Source organism: Urtica dioica, chromosome 3 (genome assembly GCF_054948205.1).
Source record: "Urtica dioica subsp. dioica isolate 48M chromosome 3, U.dioica_male_clone48M_v1_H2, whole genome shotgun sequence".
Lineage (NCBI taxonomy): Eukaryota > Viridiplantae > Streptophyta > Magnoliopsida > Rosales > Urticaceae > Urtica > Urtica dioica.
Window position 1 is genome coordinate 50,159,897 of NC_142758.1, and position 24,379 is coordinate 50,184,275.

The 24,379-nt window shown below is 32.0% G+C and overlaps 2 protein-coding genes across 5 annotated transcripts; both read left to right on the forward strand.

The window, feature by feature from the left end:
• Positions 1-510: 510 nt before the first annotated feature.
• On the forward strand, positions 511-3,874 carry LOC149403586 (squamosa promoter-binding protein-like 15). Its single transcript, XM_089609396.1, has 4 exons — positions 511-1,085; positions 1,851-2,216; positions 2,932-3,056; positions 3,160-3,874. Exons 2-4 carry the CDS (start codon positions 1,981-1,983, stop codon positions 3,597-3,599), a joined length of 801 nt encoding a protein of 266 aa, XP_089465522.1. The 5' UTR covers positions 511-1,085; positions 1,851-1,980; the 3' UTR covers positions 3,600-3,874.
• Positions 3,875-13,215: 9,341 nt separating this feature from the next.
• On the forward strand, positions 13,216-19,308 carry SEP3 (K-box region and MADS-box transcription factor family protein). 4 transcript variants are annotated; one of them, XM_089609391.1, is made up of 8 exons: positions 13,216-13,668; positions 15,460-15,550; positions 16,898-16,965; positions 17,063-17,162; positions 17,467-17,508; positions 17,622-17,699; positions 17,847-17,995; positions 19,020-19,308. In XM_089609391.1, the coding sequence occupies exons 1-8, from the start codon at positions 13,484-13,486 to the stop codon at positions 19,105-19,107; spliced, it is 801 nt and encodes a 266-aa protein (XP_089465517.1). In that variant the 5' UTR covers positions 13,216-13,483; the 3' UTR covers positions 19,108-19,308. The 4 variants fall into 4 exon arrangements, with proteins under 4 accessions (XP_089465517.1, XP_089465519.1, XP_089465520.1 ...); XM_089609393.1 differs by having other exon boundaries at positions 17,622-17,663; XM_089609394.1 differs by lacking the exon at positions 17,467-17,508.
• Positions 19,309-24,379: the final 5,071 nt, after the last annotated feature.

Consider the following 24,379-nt stretch of genomic DNA (forward strand, 5'->3'; position numbering starts at 1 on the left):
TTACAAGGCCTACAAGGCTAAGAATAAAGATAGGTAGGTATAGGTGTATTAGGTTTAGCCATAGGGAAGAAGATTAAAAGATAACTCACATTATCCATCATCAAACGTTTTTCTTCTTTCTTCTTCTCACTCTCTCACCAATTCCCATACACAAATCCGAAAAATAAAGGGGCCGTTTAGTTTAGTTTTCTAAACTCGTTTTCTGTTTTTAAATTCTGTTTTCTAATTCTAATTTTTAAATTTAAAAAACAGATTTAGAATTACGTTTCAGAATATTTTAAATGTTGTTTGGTTATGTTTTCCATTCAATTGTATAGAGATAAAATAGAAAATAATTTTTCATTGTTTTCTGTTTTCTAAACAAATTTCAAAGAAAACAGAAACATGATTCTAAATCTGTTTTCTGAATTTATAACCAAACAGTTTTTCTAAAACTGTTTTATAGAATTTAGAATCAGAAAACAGAAAACAGGAATAGAAAATATAACCAAACGGGGCCAAAAAGTACACAGTCTCAAAATGCCAATTATTTATTCAGTCCTCCTATTTTACCTTTGGTGAAGCTATAGCTCTCTCTCTCTCTCTCTCTCATGTACTTAATGTCAGAAACTAAGAAAGTATGGCTGTGATGATCAAGATTCAAAACCAATCTCCTTTTTTTGACATCTTTTTCACTCCATGAAGTACTTCCATGGTTAGCCATAGGGAAGATTAAAAGATAACTCACATTATCCATCATCAAACGTTTTTCTTCTCTCTTCTTCTCACTCTCTCACCAATTCCCATACACAAATCCGAAAATTTAAAAGTACACAGTCTCAAAATGCCAATTATTTATTCAGTCCTCCTATTTTACCTTTGGTGAAGCTATAGCTATCTCTCTCTCTCTCATGTACTTAATGTCAGAAACTAAGAAAGTATGGCTGTGATGATCAAGATTCAAAACCAATCTCCTTTTTTTGACATCTTTTTCACTCCATGAAGTACTTCCATTGTTATTCAAGTCCACAGATTTTCAAGCTTGATCACACAATCTTACAACGGTCGGATCAGTCATAGTTCCTCTCTGCTTTGCTTCTCCAAAGGTATAGTACCTCCCATGATTCTTTTTGCTTTTGTTTTGTGAGACCTTTTTCTTATTATTATTTTTTTTTTCATTTTTTTGTCCTTTTTTTTTATATATATATTTGTTTAGGATGTATGAAAAAGACTGCAATTTTGGGGCATCCTTTGGTCTCTTTATGTTGCAATTAGGCTGATCCTGATTTCTTTGGAAATATAAAGGGTAACGATATTCTAGAAGAGTTGGTTCTCTCAACAGTGACATTTTGAAACCACAAAAACAGTATCAACTAGCAGCTCTGTATCTTCAGAAGTAATGCCTTTAAAGAGACGACATAATAATAATAATAATAATATCTGTCAAGAAATTTCATCAAAAGGATATGTACTTGAAAGCTTTAAAATTTCATCTGGGTTCAAGGATTTTTTCTCTTCCCTTGAAAAGGTGTGGCTGGAACGCAATAAATTGGATGATTTTTATGTGTAGTGAGTGACAATCATATCCCTTTATGAATACTTGTCATGATTATTGTGATAATATACTGTTGGTGATTGATGATTATTATATATAATAGCTCCAAGAGTAGAGACAAAGTGCAGGTAGTTAGTTAGTGAAGTCTTCACCCTTGGCTTGTAGAGGAGACAATAAAAAAAAAAAAAAAAAAAATTAAAGCAATCTAATTAAGCCATTAAAAGTTTTTATCTTGACCAATTTAACCTTCCTTGTAGTTCAAGGCATTGTGCTTAATTACATGTTACATTTTTTTTTCCATTTCTTTCTCAAGCAGGAAATCAATGGGTGGAAAAGAAAGGTTGATGGAAGAGAATAACATAAGCACAAGCACATAATAAAGATAATTTTTTTTCCCGCCTCCAAAAGAAGAAGAAGAAGTCGGTTGACTTGCGACGCAAGAAAACATGGACAAGATCGCGAAGCTGAAGGATTTTGTGGGCCCGAGCGGTGAGCCATCGCCGTCGTCGAAGAGGGCGAGGAGCGGGGCCCACGTGGCTTCGTGCCTTGTGGACGGGTGTGATTCGGACTTGAGCAAATGCAGAGACTATCACCGGCGACACAAAGTTTGCGAGGCTCACTCTAAGACCCCAATTGTCACAATTTGTGGCCACCAACAGCGATTTTGCCAGCAATGTAGCCGGTAAAATTTTATTACAAGTTTTTCTTTTTCTCTTCTTTTTTTTTGCAACAAATAAACTTTGAACTACCATATATTGTCAATGTCACTTGTGTTTTTTTTTTTTTTTTTTTTTTTCTTTATCAAAGTGGTCTAAAAGCTATTGATTTCTTTTTTATATAATATAAAAAGTATTCTAGGTTTTGCTGTGAAAAAAATTAAAATTTGTAGTCATTGAACCAACATATCTTATCTTATCTTGTCTTTTTTTTAGAAGAGTCGTGTTGAATTGATTTGGTAGTATTTAAAAAAAAAAAAAAAAAAAAAAAAAAAAAACTGAAACGTTAATATTTCCTTGAGGAAATTCAACACTAAACAATCTAAAACCTGCATACGAACTTAAATAACTTTGTTTTAAAGCTTAAATCTTGCTTTAAAAAATTTAAAGTTAAATTTTATTTTCATGTTTATATGGTTAGAAGATAATTTAATCATTTTGATTTATTAAAGGAGAATACTAAAATCCTTTAATTAAAATCTCTTAAAATTATTTGTTTGAGAATTATTTTACCAAACAAACTTAATTTTTACAGGTCAAAACTTTTAATGACTTATAAAAATATGCTTTGGTCTATTATACACATACATAGCCCTATACCAAGAATTAAATCATAGATGAGTGATTGAGAAAAACACGTGTTTGTTTGTGACCACTGAAAAAAAAAAAAAAAAAAAAAAGGTTTCATTCTTTGGGTGAGTTTGACAATGAGAAGCGAAGCTGTCGGAAGAGACTCGACGGACACAATCGCCGGAGAAGAAAGCCTCAACCAGACTCTTTGACCTTGAACCCTACTTTTCATCAAGGTACTCAATTCTTTTTTTCATTTTTATTTTCCATTTCTTTTTCAAAATCGTCACTTGTGGATTTTATTTTTGATTTTTTAATTTTTTTTAAAAAAATTTCCAGGCACGAGATTCCCGCCTTTTCACAGCCCGCAAATGTTCCCGAGCTCGGCGCTGGCCATGAGCTCCAACTCCGAGGGCGACACGTGGCACTACAGCAGCCAGTCCACGATGTTCGCGCGGACAGAGTACCCGAGCCGCTCCGCGTTGTCTCTCTCTCACCATCAGTCCGACGTGGCCGCTTCCTGTGGGGCCCAGAGAGCGTTTTTCTCCGATTGGAGCTCCAATTGTGCTCTCTCTCTTCTGTCATCCACGTCACCACCTTCTTCGGCCCAGGCCCAAACTTTTCAGGCCCAAGCCCAAAATATCGCTTCCTCTATTCGTTCTTCTTCTGGTTTGGCGGTACAAAACGACAATGCGAGCCAAGACTACTTGTTCCGTATTGGGCCTGATGGGTCGTCTTCGTCTAGTGGGCCCAATCACCACTATCGCTTGCCTCATTGAGTTTTAATTATTAAACGTGTTTAAAAAATTAATTTTTTTTTTTTTTTTTTTTGGTATCTAGCATAGTTGTTAATTCCACTTGATGAAATTTCCACTGGTAGCAAAACTTTTTTTTTTTTTTTTTCAATTGAATTAACTTGTGACGTGAACACATTTGTTGGTTGGTTGGTTGGTGGGATTTGGCAAGGAAGTTGCATCTGAAAAGAAGAAGCAAAAAAGAAAGTGTTGATATTTTTTTACCCAAATGTTATTTTATGAAGATGTGAATATAATGAAAATATTGTTTTTGTTAAAACATTCTAATACGACTACTAGAAAGTCATTTATATATGATTATATATTATAAGTGTGTACGACATGTTCATATGGATTCCATGTGATTAACTTTTTTTTTTTTTGAATAATCGCATGAAACTTCCATTAGAAAATGGGTAAAATACCCATTAATACATGAGAATAATATCTTAAACACAACTCGAACTTAGGTCGGAAAGAAACTAACACTAAGTACAGGTCTTCGCTCATCTTGTGCACACTTCCGTCAAGAGGAGAGATATGAAACACGTGAAAATTCGAGCACTCATTTGGCTCTTTCAATAAACTCAAAATGGTTGATGGAAAGGTCCCACAACTGCAGTTCGATGACTATGAAGAAGATAATTCTTCAACCTGAATAGACAAAACTCTAACAGGAAGTCCAAAATGGGATGGTGGAAAATGGCTAATCCATTTCGAATAAAAAAAAAAATCAGACAAACACCAAAATAAAAAAGTACATTCAACATCCAAAACAGGAAAATAAAAAAAATTAGACTCAAAACTATAACGCAAGTTAATGAGATCTCTCTTATACCCAATGCATAGACACCAAATTCCAACCCACACAACAACAAAACTCACACCCCAGATCTTGGCACGCCAGGGCTTGACCTCGTGGACGGCAAAGTGACGGACTGAACGGCAACGGCTTCATCAACGAGAATCAGATCTACCGAAGATCGAGTAGGATCCATAACTAGATCAGAAATTTCAGATCTGGTCGTCAAACTGAGCAGCCCTGCAAAATCCGTCGTCGTCAAAGACTCCTACACCATCAACGATGAAAGAGATCAAGCGTCTCCAGTACAACACATCCGGCAAAGTCGAAGCAAGTCGGCGAACTCCAAAACCGACGTCGGAATCCGATGGAAGCGAGGATGAATAAAGAGAGCTTCAATAGATAGACGAGAGATCCTTCAATCCCCCCTCCCGGGTCGGAGCCGACCAACGCCGACGTCCATCTCCCACGAGGGAAGTGACAAAAGCTTCAAAGAGAGACTAAGTTTTTCCCAGATCTGGAGAGGTGGCTAGGGTTTATTTTTTATTTTTTATAAACCTCCATGTGATTAACTTCTAACCGACCAAAATTCTTGTGTGCGAACAGATATACATATATAGAGAGAGATAAAATGCGGCAATGTTGTTAGATTGTCAATTAAATTTTCTTAAAGTTAAAGCTATTACGCAATGTGTACGCTAAATAACATTTGTGAGAAATATTACAAAATATAATATTTATAACGCGGGAATAAAAAAATTTGCACGGAAATAATAAAAAAAGCGAATATAAGAAATTAGATAGAGATAAACTGAATAACAAATGAAAAGTAACACAAAAATAAATCTAAAACCGGAAACAACAAGGAAAGAAAAACGGAAGACGTTGATGACCGTTCAACGGTTTCCTTAAACCTTATATTACTCTCACACGAGTGTTGGAGTTATTTAACGATAAGCCTCCCAATATACAACGACGTTGAGAAGAATTTTGGGAGGAGTTATTTAACCAAACCTCTAACAAAACCAATTATCGGTTATAAAGGAAAACAAAGTGTTTTCGGGAGGAGAAGAAAGTAGAGAGAATTGTTTTCTTGATGTGTGCTTCGAATGAGAGCCCGATGCCTCATTATGTATCCAAAGGTCTGAGAGTGGCTACACGAATTTGAACCATAAACCGTTTAGCCTTTATGGCTTTTAATATCATTAATTCTCGTTAAATGCCTTAAACAACCATGGAACACGTTCATGTCCGTTTTCGTTGAAGTGCAAAAATCAATGCATTAATTGCACGGTTACACAATTCTATAATTTTATTCCCAACATAACAAAAGAGTTATTTGTGGAATTAAAACAAGTTCAAGCCCAAGCCTAGTGCGGCTCGGCACGATTAGACGGCGGCGGTGCCTGTGCAGTGGACTTGTGCTAGCCTAAGCCTTTGACCCTTTACAAAACTCGGTCACCTTTGGAACCAGAGTCTTTTTAACAAGTTTGTTATATAAGCTCGCATATTTATTCATTCTTTCTCGATGTGAGACTCTTGTATTCACTTCTTACATAGCTTAATGTGTTTATTTAAGCATACATTGACCATCAATTTATCATTTATTATAACTTCGAATCTGGAAAACTAATAATCGATATTATACATTTTTTTTATGTAAGGAATAAGAATACGATAGAATTACTCAATTCCATTGAGTGGACCCCACGCAAATCATTCTCTAAAATCAACAGCTCACATACTAAATACTCTTTATCATCCATTATTCTCGTTTTACTTGAGATCATATAGAATATTCATACACGAATTAATAAATAAACCTGAGAGTGGTATCCGTGATCATGAAACCTAGCTAATTGGCTCACGTGTAGAAGCATTTGCCTTGCAAAATATTATTAAAGTATTCTCTTTACTTTTTAATGCACTGTTTTAGATAAATGTTGTCGTCTAAGTGTAAGTAAGATCACCAAAATGGCCAAGAAAATATTATTCTTTTTTAAGTGAATATGGCAAGCAAGCCAACTTTATTTAGGCTCTCCGAAAACGAAAAAAATAAAGAAGAAAAGAACACGATTAGACATGAAACTATTATCCACCTTACTATAAGTGGCATCAATTATTCAATAGTCCATGACTAGCACTGTTAATATATCTTGGATCCTTGTAACATATTTTGAGTTTCGACCAAATATGATATTCTCTAAGGATTTATTTGCGCACATTGTTCGCCATTGTAAGAGTTTTGTTTTAGGATTCTAAACTAGTCCAATTTCATTTTTTAGGCACGCATATTAATTAAGAGATATGATCGGATATTGTTGTTATGTGATCTTGTGGGTTTTACTCTCTATGATTAAGTACAACTATATCATTACTAAAGTCAATGCATTGACTTATTCAGTCCAAGGTCTTAATATGTGTTTTGACTTGCGCGTGCGATATTTGTGTCTCGAATCCACGTGTCATTGTGGTAGCAAAAGTTGGGATAGGCTTAGGTTGTTATTAATTTTGTTATATAAGATGGATTATGGATATACAATTATGCGGCTATAATAATTACAATTGTAATATCTTATTATAATAATTATTAATTATCCTACGTTCGATGCTGGGCCTACGCATATGGGCTTTTTAGTCATAGCCCGAGCACTGGGCCCACTAAGATGTGACTCCCTCCTTTAACTTTAAAGACAGCTTTCCCAAACTGGAATGTGGGCCCACTCTTCATTAACGCTTGAGGCTGACACTGCCTTTCCCAAAATAGAAACTATTTGACATCGCCACAAAGTACTCTCGTGGGACCCACCACTCAATTACAGCCATTGGATCTGCGTCCATCAAAGTGTGGTCCCCACACAAACAAATCATTTAATTCCCATTCCCACTTTCTTCCTACTTTTTTTTTTTACACGTTTAAATTAGGTGTATAATAATACATGTATAAAAAGGTTTTAAATAAAGCAGAATGTAACAAAATTTACAATTGAAAACCATGAATGAATATGAAGTGATAATAGTAAAAAAAAAAAAAAAGTGATACACGACGAGTACTTTTTCATTTCGAAATTCCTATGTTTATACTAATTGTGGACTTTGTTATAGTTTTTCTTATTTAGGAACAAAATATTGGTATATTTGTGGAGTGTGTGTAATACCATGTATATTGTACCGAGGTGGTAAAATGTAAAACTATAGCTATGTTTTATATTGTTAGTCAATAAGTAAAAAAGAAAAAAAGGAAAAAAAAAATATGTAAGTGTGATCCAGATAGTAATTATGGGAGATATTGGTTGAAAATAAGACAAGAAGGTAGTGGTTCGCAATCACTATCACATCACAATTTCTTTTTCTCTGGCTTCATCGGATCAGCATCTTTTTTATATTATGTGCATTACAATATAATGTGCATATATATATATATATATATGTATATGTATATTACATACGTATAGGCTTTGATTTCATGTGTACTTGTTATCTTCTAGAATGTGTAGTATATCTATTAGAGAAGTGAAAATGATGAATAATTAATTTGAGATTTGACCGTGTAATATATTTTGACAAGTTGAATTATAGCATTTTGAAATAGTGCACCACATCGTATTAAAAGTTACTACTTCGTTTATTAAAACGAAAAATTCCATCATATACTTGGAAAAATAATTAGGCAATAATTAAAAAAAACTTAACGTTCAGTGCGCGTCTAAATTGAGAATTTCACTAAAAATATGTCATAATTTAAAAATGGAGACATATTGGAAAACAAAAGAACTCACGTCCAACTGTCATTCAAAATCAAGGCGTAGGCCAAAACCAATACTTATGATCATTATTTGTAGACGACGACATAAATATACACTACTACAAATTAACATATTGGGTGCGTAAGAATATTAAGTGCGACATGTCACACCTAATAGTCGCACCTAAGCTCATATTAGGTGCGACATGTCGCACCGGATACTCGTCCGGATGACTAAAAATTTCGCTAATGTTTAGTGTTATTCGGTGCGACAATGTCGCACCTAATATGAAATTGTCGCACCTATTAGGTGCGACAAATGTCTCACCTAATACCTTTCGGTGCGACAAATGTCGCACCCAATGAGTTTTAAAATTAAATTTGTCAGCGAATTTCGCCGAATTTTTTTTTTGATCTAGGATTTCATATTGGGTGCGACATTGTCGCACCCAATATGATTATTAGGGTTTTAAACCCAACTTTCCACATTTTTTCACACATTCACTCACTCTCTCTCTCTCACCTCTCACAAGGTCTCTCTCTCTCAGCCAGCCCCCGCCGCCGTCCTTCCCCGCTCCGCCGCTGCCGGCCCATCCTGGTACGTCCCCATCTCTCTCTCTATATCTAACCGGCCGTCTATCACCGTCTCACTCTGTCTCTCTCTCAGCCAGTCCCCGCCGCCGTCCCTTTCCGCTCCGCCGCTGCCGGCCATCCCTGGTACGTCCCCCTCTATTTCTCTCTCTCTCTGTCTCACCGGCCATCTCTCACTCTGTCTCTCTCTCTCCCAGCCTGCCCCGCTGCCGCCTGGACCAGCCCCGCCCCGCCGCCTGGACCAACCCCCTTCCCGCCCGCCCCACCGCCGCCTGGACCAGCCCCCCACCCCGCCCCACCGCCGCCTGGACCAGCCCCCTGCCCGCCCGCCCCACCGCCGCCTGGACCAGCCCTCCGCCCCGCCGCATGGATCGATCAGCATCCCCCCCCTCTATTTCTGATTTTGTAATTTTTTTTTTTAATTTAAAAAACATATTAGGTGCGACATTGTCGCACCTGATATGTCGCACTTAGAGGTATGACTATTAGGTGCGACATGTCGCACCTAATGCCTTTTGCTACGGGTTATCCGGTGCGACGCCGTCGCACCTAATAAACTTTTAGGTGCGACATTTGAAGTAGTCGGTGCGACATTCGTCGCACCGGATAACGTTTTTTGTCCTAGTGATACCATGGATTTTCTAGAAGTTATGCAAATAAACTAATGGTTTTAAGATATTATGTGTAGCATCTATTTTTCTCGTCATTTATTCGAGTGAGTAGATATATGTTGTTGACCACATTATAATATTTTTTGGTTTTGTCTTTGCAACACAAATAATTTTTACATTTTATCGTAGCCATATGAGATCAATAGCCAATTTATCATAAAGGTGTTTAGGGTTGTTAAAATAGTCGTTTCGATACTCGATTGGTATTATGAGCTATGGGTTCCTGATCGTTGGAATCACTTAATTTTTAATACGATGCACTGACAAAATATTCTATAAGTTATGGGTTCCCGATTTTTTCGCGCGGTTGAATCTTGGTAGTGATGAATTTTAGTAATACTAAATTTTAAAAATTGAAAAAGAAAATAACAAGCTTTCATATTTTAGATATCTGAAATAATCCAATACCAAAAATATTTTAATTTTCTAAAAGTAAATACGTAACTCTATAATTTGCAATAAATAGCTTAATCCTTTTTTTAATTATAATTTCTAAATAGAATATGTAATGCTCGCTACATATATTCTACATGCATGTATTGCATGTATATATAATATATAAGAATCTTATATTAACTAGCCTTTTGAGGTTTCTTTGAATGATGTTACCTAGTGTATGATTAGCAAAATTCAATTTTCTAAGGGTCCACATTAATATGGCCAGTTCTGTAAATTTTTGGACCACATTTCACAGTCTTCATAAGAAACTTAGCTTTCACATGAAGAAGCCCATGTGATCTTGATTTTGTCTCAGCCCTTAAAAATAAATATGTTTAATAAATATATATAAAAAAAACTTAAAATGGTCCCCTACTATCACTGATGAAATTTCTATATGTATATAGATACAAGTTTTGATTTTTTTTTTCTTTTAAGTATCATATTTTCAGTCTTACGTGTGCAAAAACAGTGAGACATATCTATAGCATTATATACATGCATGTATGTGAATATATACATTATTATACATATATATGTATATTATATTTAATTTCCTGAGTCAAAGAGGAATATAAAACCGGTAAAGATCTAACAAAAAGCAACATGAAAATCCTTGTATACGTATTATATATATTGGTAATACTAACTCAATAATATAATTGTTGGCGTGTTTTCTTATATCATCGTACTAATTCCGTCTTGGTGATTCAACACATTTTGTGCACATTTTTTAAATATATATATACGTGTGTTTTAGAGAGTCAAAACTAAAAAAGAAAAGACTCATTTTTTTTTTTTTTTTTTTCCCATATAAGTCAGGCAAAATGGTACATACTCTTTTTTTTTTTTTTTTCATAATACGTGCACATATGCATGTTACATTCTAGCTACGCTTTATAAGGATAATTTTTTATTTTTTATTTTTTTTTATATAAAATTGAGCAAATGAGTCTCTTTTTTACATACTACGATATATTATACATTTATTATTTATATAACTCGGATTTCGATGTTTGTCTAAAAAATCACTATTTTTTTTTCTTTCACGAGTCATATATTCCATACAAAACATATACTTTTATTATTATTTTTACACTCTTAATCTTTTAAAACAAGTGGCACAAAAAAAAACGACGCATTGTAAAAACTCAATAGACAGTTGATTGGACATTATGATACGCAAATTAATGATTACAAAAGGTCATAATTCATAGGCTCTCATTGAAAATAGTCAAAATACATCTTCCGTTTTTATTTTTACATATATATAAAATACGTAATTCAGAAGCTAAAGGAAAATAGATGGAACATCCATATATATCCATCATGTGTGTTTAATTTTGTCAACTACGACTGGTCACAATATTTAACTATATTTATAATATAATATATTGGAGAATTATAACACATTTTGCAGTTTTTCACTAAACAAATTCTCTCTCCTTTTTTGCCATGTTCATAAGAGGAACTTTTTAATGCCTACAATTACATTGATCTTGAATTGAGAGAACAATTTTGGTGTTATATTAAACTCAAAACTATATCAAAATAAATTAGTTATAAAAATTCAAAATGACATAGAAGGCCTCGCTCCAATCAATGTCTGCTTAGGGAATTTTGGAAAGTATTATGAACTCTCTTAATATGAATTATCCTATATGCTTAATTTTTTTTTCTCTCTAATCTAGAAAATGAGGAAAAATAATTACTTGTAATTAACATTCTAGATTGTTTCATAATCATGATCATATTTTAATTATGTAGAGCTAAAGACAATGTATGTCAACCAATATATAATTCATTTCATGTGTACATATTAGGAGGAACAAAATAGAATGAATTAACTAGACTCATCTCATACTACTTTGTGACAGAGTATATAGTACTCCATGTCTATAGATTAATTCAAATAAAGACAGAAAATAATCAACAAAAAGATGGGTATATAAGTGGTCTCAAATTGATAAAAATAGTTATGATGCCAATACAAATTAGGTGTCATTTCTGAACTAAATTTGAAGTACAACGTATTCAATAAAAAATGAAAGTACAATAATAGTTATGTAGTACTAGATCTTTATTTGGAGTAATGAATTTATTTTACGTGAATTAAAATTTAAATCAGAACACGTTCAAGTACATCTCTCTCATGCAAACTGATCAATACTGGCTTTTTTTTTCCTTTTCAAATTGCAACTAAATAATATACTAAAAACATATATACATATTCGTATATATAAACAAAGGAAGGAGAAACAGATAAGTATGTCCTATAGACTTTTATACGTTATAAATTTTGTCTTGTAATAAATTTGATACAGGAATCGCTATATTCATACAATACCGCATGTTTAAATTACTAGAGACCAACAACTATAAATTACACTTTCAAATAAAAAAACAAATATGAATTACAGAATAAATTCTTGAATATTTGTTTTGAAACAATAATTGACCTATACTATATACAAAATTTTAGTCCTTCAAAATTAATAGATTTTTGAAATAGCTCTCAATAAATTTTTCGACACATATATACAAGATATTTACCCATGTTTAAGTTAATTCATTTATCATACGATTTTATATACTTTGACTATTTTAATAATTTTTTATAAATATTCATTCAGTTTACAAGTTCATAAACTTCAAACGATTATTTCTATTTGGTAAGGGATTTAAATCCAATGCAGAGTTTGTTAAAAAAAAATACATGCTCGTTATACTTATAATCACTATTCAAACAGCTTATGTTTAAAAAAATTATGTAATCCACAACATTTTAAGACCAATCCAATTTACTTGTTCACTACCTTCATACGTAATATTAATGTATGATCTTAAATACTTGGTAAATCTATAACTTAGCCTTACGCAAATTAATCTATGATTTATACACTTAATTTATTAGAAAATCACTCGATTATTAATGTTGGTAATGATTAAGAAGTGGCGACAAGTTAATAAAGCCCTAAGAATAAAGGAAATAACTTCAAACATAGAAGAAGGGGCAAATTAGTAAAAGCGTATGAAGATACCGAACGCTCACATATTTTAAGGTTGGGTCCGATGCAGAATATAGTCAGTTGGATAATCGCAAGATCTCACCAGTTCATAGACTGACACGTGTTAGACTGGAGCTCAGAATTCACTTTTTTACCCTCCCTATTTTTGTGGATTCTCCGAAATATCCCCCGTTTCCTGCACTTCACTCATTAAAAGCGCCATCAAATCGTAGCCGTCCGATCGAGCATGATAATCAACAAATCAATCAACCTATCTAATTGCGTATACAGTACGCTAATTAAACACTGTCTTAAAAGTTAAAACCCAAAGCAAAGAATCAGAGAGAGAAGTAAACTCAGAATTAGGGCAAGAGAGTAAATAACAACAAGAAGAAGAAGAAAGAAAGAAAGAAAGAAAGAAAAAAAGAACTGCGATTCTCGAGAAATCGGTATATAAAAGAGTGACACTGATTATTTCAATCGAGGTGTTTGGATAGAAAGGAAGTGAAAAAGAGAGAAATTCTTCTCAGGAAATTTTCTCGTGAATTAGTTTTTTTTTTCTATCCATTTCGATTTCGATCTCGAATCTCGATCTGAAGAATCAATCGATCGCTATGGGAAGAGGAAGAGTAGAGCTGAAAAGGATTGAGAACAAGATCAACAGACAAGTGACATTTGCGAAGAGAAGGAATGGACTTTTGAAGAAAGCTTACGAGCTTTCGGTTCTCTGCGACGCCGAGGTTGCTCTCATCATCTTCTCCAATAGAGGAAAGCTGTACGAGTTTAGCAGTAGCTCAAGGTATTAATAATAATAAAAAAATAAAATAAAATATACATATATGTGTATGTATGTACATATGTGTGTATAGTTGAGCTTAATTTGTGATAAATACACATAAAGGTGATAAATAAATAAAAAAGCTTCACTTTTGGTTTTTTCATTTGTTTCCGGTTTAGGTTTTGATCTCGAAACCCTAGCAAAATCGTTTTTATGCTGGTTTCCGTGAAAATGAAATTATAGAGGGAAAAAGAACTCGTGTTTACGCGTTTAATAATAATAATATTATTAATTTTATATGCTTTTATTTCCGTTTTAGTGAATGTTTCAGCGTTTTTAGCACAACTGAGCGAGCCTGTATCGGCATTGCTGTTAGATCTGCAACTGGAAATGAATTATCACTGTTGTATTGGCGATCCATTATATATATACATATATTTATATGTCTTTGTGTATGTAGAAATGTATTGTCTTTGTGTTTATATAAGTATAATTTTGATTCTTTCACAAACTCCTTTACCTTTTCCTTTTTTCTTCCCCTCTTTCTCTTTAGCTCTCGGAAGCAATATTAAAATTTCTGAGCTTTTTAGGTTTTTTTTATTAGGGATTTGCGAGATCTGATCTAATCATTTCAATAATTTTGAAGACCGATCAACAATGTTTAGAGCTTCACTGATTTACTTTTCAAGTATTATTATTCTCATTATATTCCAATTTTATGCACTAACGTTTTTGTTTCTCTCATCTGCTTCCAGGAATCTGAAGCCAGGTTTGGTTGATTTTTTTTTTCTTTTTGAAAGACTTAATTTTATTTTCCACTAATATTTATGCTAGATCACTCCTCTCTCTTGTTTATGTACAAAAGTTTGAGCTTGGCAAGGGTTTCGTTTAACCGAATCTTTTTGTTATTTTTTTCTGAGTATTTTTTTTTTCTTTTTGTCAAAATCGTCATATGATTTCATGGCTCAAAGGATTCTAGTCTATAAGAATGTTTCCGAGTTTCAAGATTGCTAATAATTTTTTTCTCTCTATAAATCAGTCTGATGATTTTTCTCCATCTAAAGTTGATTGAAGACATATCTGATTCTGACATAGGGTTTACTAAAGCTCATTTTTTTTCTTAACTAATTATTTAGACTTATTCTCTCTATCTCCCTGTCTCTCTGGTCTGAAAAACTATTAGTCAAATGACTTGTCAAATATATAATAATTGTGTGATTTTAGGCAATAAATTCTTAACATGAAAGGTAAATTTTAATGTTGAAAATAGCAGTTCAAAATAGGGGATATATGAAATCTCTAAAACGTATTTTTAATCGTTATAAAGTTTAGAAATTGGCCACTTACTTCATTCTTTTACATCTACACAAGTCTAGCATCTTCTTCTTAGATCATAATAATTTTTCCTTTTTGATATTGTGTATCTTTATATCTTTTTCTATTTTAATTTTTTTATATTATGAATTTGGTCATTTTCCCGAACTTGATGGATAGTTCTAAATTTGTTGTATCATGTATGACATTGGCTAATTAACGCCTGGATAATAATTTATGATGATTAATAATCCTCATGTTAGTGTAGAGTTGAAGCATAAGAAAGTCTTTCACTTGGAATGAAAAGAAATGGATTAATGAAACCAAAAGGTATATATGTAATACGAAAAAAAACTGGCTATTTCACTGGATGAAGAGAAGAATAAAAAATTGCACCACCTGTTTGTGTTTCTAATTCATGCCAAGTATTTATTTGATGGTAATTTTCTAAAATGTGACACAAATGTTAAATTAATTTAAATGTTTTTTCAAATTTAGCATGCTGAAAACGCTTGAGAGGTATCAGAAGAGCAACTATGGAGCGCCAGAGCCCAATGTCTCTGCCAGGGAAGCTTTGGTTAATATGCAGGTTATGATTCATTCATATTCTCTCTAATTTCATTGCTTTTTTACTTTAAGTTTACAGTTTATTGAATTATAATACCACATTAGCAGAGTATAACATGATATTATGTGTGTTGGGAGATGAACCACCTTGCTAATTATTTCATTGTGTACACTTTGTGTTTAAAGAAAGTTTTAAAATATCTCGGTATATCTCGGTATTAGTTTTCATCGAGCTGAAGATTCACTTCTCTGTAAAAAAAAAAAAAAATTAAGCAATAGTAATACCTAAGCGGTATATATAACTGATTTTTTTTTTTCAATAAATACGCGTCATAAGTATTTTTTTCGATTTAATATTTATTTCTTATTAGAAAAATTAAATCTTAATCATAATCTCTTCAATGTGTAGATTTAAATCTTGTTAGACGTCTAGAATGACTAGTGATAATATTGTATTATTTGAATATTGATAATGTTAAGGTATCCCGAGGTAGTAAGTATCTCAGTAAATATATCACAAGTATTTGTATCAATATTTTAATACTTGGTTTTAAGGTCAATTCGATCGGCATTTGGAAAATGAAGATAATAAGCAAAGACCGGTTTTTAATTTTATGTCATTACAATACTTTAATAAAAAAAAGTCTTGATATGCAATTTTGTGAATTCGTCTAAACCACCGTGCAATATCTCGGATCATTGTTTTGTTCGTCTCAATAGATATCTTGCTTAGGGGAAAAAAAAAGAAAAAAAAAAGGTGTACTTTAAGTCAACAAATTGCTGTTCTAAAAATCAATATAAGTTTGTCTAAAACATCTACTTTGTGTTTGTCTATCATAAACTAAACAGTTCATCTTTTTCATAAGATACGTACGGTTTATAGCAGTTACAGTATTAAGACATGAATCAATCAATGCACTGTCCTTTTTATGTGTTTTAGCAAACGTGATCTTGTGGTAACTAACATGGCGTGTATATGTATATATATGGTTGAGAGAGTGTATATATATATGTCTCTGCAAACTTTCGGAGTTTGTTTGTGCCGTGCAATTGTTCCCCTGAAAATCCCAGCAGGTATATTCATTGGGATTTTTCAGACTCATCATCAAAACAGTTTTTTGGACCACTTTGAGAACTCTTGAGAAACCAGTGAATATTACTGATTTTTACATGTTAGAACATTCCTAAATGAAACCAAGGTATATTGTAAGCAACGACCTAGCTACTGGTCTATAAATATATTGAGAGAGACCACATATTTATATATGTATACACATCATATGCCATACCATTATAATGTCTTTTTAAGCATGCACTAATCATACTGACACTTATATATATACTTGTATACATATATATACATATATAGGAACTGAGCAGTCAGCAAGAGTATTTGAAGCTGAAAGCTCGTTATGAAACCCTGCTACGAAACCATAGGTACTGTATATGTATTATATAAATATCATTTGAAATATCTTTTAAGCTGTCATTAATCATTAGTTACTAAGCATTTCGTTATGACATATGTGGGCAGAAATCTTATGGGAGAAGAGCTAGGAAATCTAAACAGCAAAGAACTTGAGTCACTTGAAAGGCAACTCGATATGTCACTCAAGCAAATCAGATCAACACGGGTATTTATTCTTGTAATTATGTACTTGACGTATTTATATACCAACTATATATATTACAAGTTGTGCCAACCTTGATATGACAATATGAGGTCTAGACAGCTTTAATCATATACAAAAAAAAAAAAAAAAAAAAAAAAAAAAAACGGGTATTGTGAAGTGAATTAATATTAATTAGAGTACTTAAAAAACTGAACTTTTGGCGTATATAGATAGGAATCTTTCTCTTAATACTTTTTTTTTTTTTTTTTTTTTTTAATGAAAGCGTATAAATAAGAAACTTAAAATTCTTCTGTTTTCTGTGCAGACTCAAACTATGCTAGATCAGCTAACCGATCTTCAGCGTAGAGTATGGAGATATATGCATTGATACAATATACAATATATTGATATTACATTGACCCAAATAATTATAATACTTGTTGTTATTGGTAAAACTTATTCTGGGTTACAAATTTGCAGGAACATTTGTTGAATGAAACTAATAGGAGCTTGAAACAAAGGGTGAGCCAGCATGTTCAGATGGACTATAATCATATGGTTAATTTATATTGCTTACTTTCATTATAATTACTTCCAGTTTATTGTATGCGTATAGTTGAGTGATTTAACTTTACTTAACATATATATAACGGAATAGTTATATGCATAAACATGAATAAATTGGAGAGTGGACTGCTTTTGCAGCTGGTGGAAGGTTACCATTTAAACGCTCTTCAACTGAATCCCGGCGGCGGCGCCGGCGACGACGGCGGTTACGGCCGGCAAACTGCTCAACCTCAGCCTCATGATGTTTTCTATCACCCCTTAGACTGCGAACCCACCTTGCAAATTGGGTATATATCTCCCTCTCTCTATATATATATGTATATAGGTATATGGATATATAAGATATGTTTAACATAAAACCTTAGGGTATGAGGTCATAAGAATAAAGATCACTACAAATATAAGACAGCACTAGATAAATAAAAATATATTCACTGGAATATTTTATATTTGAAATCATGCCATTATAACATTTCTATGTATTTGTGTGAATATATGATAATCTTAAGGCTGAGGAAATCCAATATGTTGAAGAGTACATATAAGAAAGGTAGCCTAAAACCTTAAGACTGTGAGGTCCAGTGTTTTTTTTTTCTTCCATTTTTTCATTGATAAATGTTAATCAGTTTCCAGATGAAATTTGATGATGCTTGACGTATAGAGATTCCTTAATGATCACACTAAAAATATAAGTCTAAATAGTAAATCACAAAGTTTTATTCACTGGATCTTATATCCAAAATCCATTTAACATCTCTCTCTCTCTCTCTCTCTCTCTCTCTCTCTATATATATATATATATATATATATATATATATATATATATCATCTTAAGGCTAAGGGAATCCAATATAATAAAACCTAGAATATAATTCTCTTAACTCTATGTTAAAACAGTATAATTTGGATATAGCAGTAGTATCACACAGTGGATACAAGATTATTTATTAATACCTGCTTGTTTTGGAGTTGGATATGAGTAATTTTTTTATTATTTATCAGAAAGTTGGATATGACTTATGAGTATATAGTCATGCATGATAACGAAATAGGGTTATTATGTATAACAGTACTCTTTGAACTTTTCACTTGTTCCTGTTGTTAGAGGTAAAAAAGAGAGTAAAGGAAGCCTTTTAACTGATTTTTTCATGTATATACGTGATTCATATCAAGATAGTCACGTCACATAATTACACACACATGAATCTGGAAGAAAAAAAAATGTGTATGGTCTCAAAAAGTAAATAAATTATTTTTATAAATTTTGTTTAATTATCATAATAAGAAAAGGTGATATAAATGAATTCGCAGTTATCATCATCAGGCGGATAGCACGCTATCAGTGGTGACGGCTGGGCCGAGCGTGAATAACTACATGCCAGCTGGCTGGTTGCCATGACGAAATTACGGTCAAACCCCCGAACCTCCAAAGTCAACGCCTGATCTTCTTCTTCTTATTCTTCTCTTTTATATTAACACATTGTCACCATCGTCTTCCACTTCTATTCAAACACTAGTATGATTTCTTTTCCTGGCCAAATCTCGAACTGATTTACCAAAAATGCCATTGGCCTTTCTTTGTCTTTTTTTTTTTTTTTTTTTTTTTCTATGAATGTGTAATATGTATAAACTCCGGAGCCTTGAAAACGCCATATTCTCGCCCGGTGTCTATGTGTGTGTTTTAGAAGTTGCAAAGACTTTTTCTTAAAATAATTCATGTTTGCGTGTCTGAACAGCTGTGTAAATGAATCGTTTTTTTTTTGTTTTTTTTTTAATTTGGATAACCCAATATTGACTGTTTTTAACCCTGGGTATATGGAACGAAAGTTGAAATTCTGTTACGATCGTTCAAAGAAATGGGATGTCCGGAATTTTACTGGTCATAGGGTCTTTTTTTAGTTAATAGATCTAAATTATTTTAGAAAATTTGGGAGAGTATATGTGTTGAAAGTTGGAAAATTGAATTTCTAAAAGTTTTAGTAAGTTTTAATTTGGAAAATATGTGCTATTTGACAAAAACACTTTGATACAGTACGAATCTTTAAAGATGTATCCTGCGGTCTTTTGATGTACCTTACTAAGATCTGCAATCCTTTGTTGTGTCTTGTTTGGATTTTAAAACTTTAAATTTGAAAACTATTTTTATCAAATATTTTTATCAAATTGCACCCAATTTTCAAATTAAAATTTATTATCCTTTCAAAATAAAAATTCCCAACTTTCAACACGTACTTTTCTAAAATTCCCATTATTTTTATCAATGTGAAGGTCTTTTCGTTCCTAGCCCAGCCAGCTAATAAATCATTGAAGTAGTTACGACTACGAGTGTGGGTGGGTCTTGTAAATTATCGTGGAAATTCAATCATTGTTCATTTGTATATCTCTTGGGCTTGGCATGTTCACTCGCATGTTTTTCTCATGTTCACAAACCCAGGCGCATATATATATAAAAAAAAAATTAGAAAAATAACCAATTTAAACTTTTGATATTGATAAATAGTCAAGGTTTGGTAAATATTAAGTAAATAACCATAAATGATGACGTGGCTTAATATGGCAGTTGCTATTTACTTGATATTTACGTTTGTAAATATATAAAAATGTTATTTACCTACTATTTACAAAACTTTGGCTATTTAGCAATTCTCAACGTTTAAATTGGCTATTTTACTAAATTAATATATATATATCATCGATCGTGATATGCACAACGGTTTTCGTAGTTCTAAAGTTTTAATACAAGTACAACTCCTTATATTGTTCTGACTTCTGAGTTCCAACATGTCTTCAATATTACCATGTTATTTGTACATAGAGATACAACCTATTTTAAAAAGTTTTTAGCCTATTGACAAATCTTAGTGAAAGATAGTGATTCTTATACATTTGAAATTATGAAAACCGTATTTAATATATATACGTGTGACACTTCATAGGACAATTAAGGTATTTATTATACATTTGTTTTATAACAATCTTAGACAAATACAAGTAAAATCAATATTCCTATCACTATAGCTTTGTAAATTTTTAATCATCAATAAATCATATAACAATAACAGCACAATAAATTGAGTCGTATGTATTAAGCACTTATAAGTATATTGTTTAAGAGATGAAAACTATTTTAAAAGTTTTCATCCTATTAATTTATGGATGTTTTTTTTTTTTGAAAACTTTTTTTTTTTTTTTTTTTTATGGATGTTATATATGAAATAATCAATTCAAACAAAATGTTTAATAAAATAGTCAAGATTTCATAAATTATTGTATTCTAACCACTTATAATGTAAAAATACTAATATATCCTTACTATTTGAGTGAACCCGTTTTTCCAAGATTTAAAAATAGTTATTTTAGGTGTCTAAAATTTTAATCCACTAATTTTGTAATGCACTTTCTATATACTAAATACTTCAAAACTAATTCCATCATCAAACTTAAACAACAAATTTTTTAAAAAAAGTATTCATGTCTCTAATTACGTTAATCCAGTTTCAAAACACACAAAAAAGTTACATGATTTCAATCAAGTTATATGATTTCAAAAAATTTGATCATGCCTACAAAACATTTAATCTCTCATTCAAACAAGCAACAAAATATTTCAAGTCTAATAATCTGCAACGAGAAGGCAATGAAGTGTACAAATATATAATCATGCTCTCAAAATATTTAATACATTATTCTATGAACCAGAAAAAAGAAGAAGAAGAAGAAAAAGAAGACAGTGACAGTGACGGTGATGACGATCGACGACGACGATGATGGAGATCGACGTCCGAATCCATCTCCGACGACTTTCGCGAAAGCTACGACGCCATCGCCACCATCGTCTGTTGAGTCCGACAAGAGGCCGACGACGGAAACGACGACGACAACGAAGATTTCAGCAATTTCAGAGGCTTCCGACGACAAACAGACTTCGACGCTTTGCTTGACCAATTTGGATCGATTTTTGGAGTCCACAAAGAACGCGGAGGATTGCGTTCCGACGCGGAGGTGGAAGCGACCGAGAAAGAATGTGGTGGCGGCGGTGATGGCGACGCAGGATGTCTGGACAAGAATCGTTGGTTTAGGGCTAGGGTTCGAGGACGACGAAATTTTGACGAAAAAGCTTCTGATTTGGAACAGGTTGAGCAATCGTACAGAGGATAATTTTGAGCATATGTTTATGGTGAAAGGTATTTTTAGGATTTTTTAAATTTTAGGCTATTTACTTAAACTTTGAAAAATTGAACCATTAAACCAAACTCAAACTTAAAAATGGCTATATAATCACATCGCATTTAATTTATTAGAATAAGGATGAATACCGATATATAGGACGTTTTCCACAAGGCATACCCAAGTCAAATTGAATCTAAAACTATGTAAGTACACTATATATATTTCAATATCCTCACATCATATTTAGATATAATTAATTATATAGAATATTATTTAAGCATATGCATGATGTATACAAAAAATAATATTTTGAAACAGAAGACATTAATTATTGTAATTGATAGATTGTTCTCCAAATAAAATTCCGCGTCAAGGAAAATTTTTTTATCAATCAAGCTACTACACTTGGGGCTTGGCCGCCTATTTTGAACAGATTTATTATATTTTTTTTGATATTTTCCAAAACTAACAATGTGTAATTATCAACCAAATGGTTAAGCATTATTTATTCTAATTAATTAATAATTTATTATTAAAAACATGAATTTTCGTTAATCGAAGTTTAATTAATATCTTTTTAATTGTTTATAATTTATTATTTCATTCAATACAACTTAAATAATTCTGTATGGTAATTTTTTTTATAGAAATTTCTTTATTTTTATAGTAATTAATTTAATTAATAATATTTAACTTTCATATTTTTTTTAATGATGTATTATTTACTCTAAAAAAATGTTGTACTATTTATGTAATGAAGTTTATTAATTTTTCACTTTTTTATAATTATAGTTTTAAATAATTTATACTAAATATTACACAAAATTAATAAATAAAATATAATTACATTGATATACATATATTTAGTAACTAATGAAATTTAATCCAAAGTATATTCTTACAATATTATCTTTAGTGTAAAATTTAGTATTATAACTTGTATCATTGGAGCAAATTAGTGTAAAAATTACATCATATTTGATTTGAAAAAAATTACACTAAAAATAGTATTAGCGTGATTACTTCGCAGTACGTACTGTAGATCATTAATGACATCTCAACCGTACAGTTGAACTTTTCTGACCAAGAAAATAAGACAACAGTTCGTGTGTGATGACATAAAAAGCATATAACTATAATTTTGAAAACAATTGTTCCCTTTTACCTCAACTGCATGTGCATGAGATTAGGACCGCCTCAAGTTGTTTTGTAAACTTATGCGGAATTTTCAAAAATATATTTGTAAACTTATATATTAATATTATTCAATAATTCACAAATTGATTTCTATTGAATTGAAGCAATTGGTTTCTTTGACATCTATTGAAACATTTTTTAAAAGACTTGAAAAATGATCCATACGGATAATTTTACCAAGACATTTAATAAAGGCCTTCAAATCGAATATCTTTAAATACTCATTGAATTTTGTTTTCAAATCAATTCATTAAACATCTTAAAACGCATAATTTTGAAGTCATTTTTAAGAGACTTTATATGTAAGCTTCTAAAATCATTATCCACAGGACTTTAAAAGGTGAATACCAGCGGATTTGGTGGTCGACAACCGTTCGGACGACATTTTTTTTAATGGAACAACAATTCATAGTCGCTTTATAGAGAAGCAGAGGTATCCAGAAGCACTAATCATTTTATTAGAATAATTTTCTAAATGACTTGAAAATCAATATGATAATTAACTTAAACCAAAGTCGTGTGATTTGAAACTTGTTAATCATATTGCTAATAATCGGGAAAAATAATAGATAAATTACATAATATTAAAAAAATAAAATCGAAAACTAATAATATAAAGCGTAGACATGAAATGCAGAAAACATAAAAATAATAAATAAATAAATAAATTGGCCGATATCACCAAGGAATTGATAGAGGAAGGGCAATGGAGAACACGTCGATGCTTTTCCGACAATTTCTTTAAAGCGTTATTGCTCTCCAATTGAGTGCTGAAAAACATGAGTAACCGCCTTTTAAGCACCAATTTGTTCAACTCTGGTAGACTTGAACATGCGCCAAAAAACTACCACCAACACTGAGAGAATTGAGGAAAAATAATGAAAGAATTTTTGTGTGTTTAGCTTCTGCCTTTCAGCCTTTGCTTGGCTCTTTTTCTCCACTCAGAATGAGAAAACCATCCAGCCTTATATAGGCTCGGTTGTAAACAGTTTTGGACAAAAACCGTTGCATGTTAATTGTCCATCTTGCTCGTCAATAATGGTACATGGTGAACGTTTTTAATCATCCTTCAAGGCCAAAAAAACCGTTATCGCATTATAGGATTTTAATGCACATCAAACCCATTATAGTGTGTTGAAGGCTGGAGTTACAAACGTTTAAGAAAAAAATTCGACCTATTAATGCAGGGTAACCACCATTATGCACATTAAAACATAAAAAATGTATTCAATAAATTTATGAAGAGAAATATTGTCCAAAAAGTTAAACCAGAACAAATACAATTTCATTCAGAATTTTTGATG

Bases quoted from the DNA above. Each gene is read 5' to 3' on its own strand.
- LOC149403586 (XM_089609396.1), top strand. From the start codon at position 1,981: ATGGACAAGATCGCGAAGCTGAAGGATTTTGTGGGCCCGAGCGGTGAG. The intron at 2,217-2,931 runs GTAAAATTTTAT...AAAAAAAAAAAG, and splicing joins TTTTGCCAGCAATGTAGCCG to GTTTCATTCTTTGGGTGAGT. The intron at 3,057-3,159 runs GTACTCAATTCT...AAAAATTTCCAG, and splicing joins GAACCCTACTTTTCATCAAG to GCACGAGATTCCCGCCTTTT.
- SEP3 (XM_089609391.1), top strand. From the start codon at position 13,484: ATGGGAAGAGGAAGAGTAGAGCTGAAAAGGATTGAGAACAAGATCAAC. The intron at 15,551-16,897 runs GTTATGATTCAT...ATACATATATAG, and splicing joins AAGCTTTGGTTAATATGCAG to GAACTGAGCAGTCAGCAAGA. The intron at 17,996-19,019 runs GTATATATCTCC...ATGAATTCGCAG, and splicing joins GAACCCACCTTGCAAATTGG to TTATCATCATCAGGCGGATA.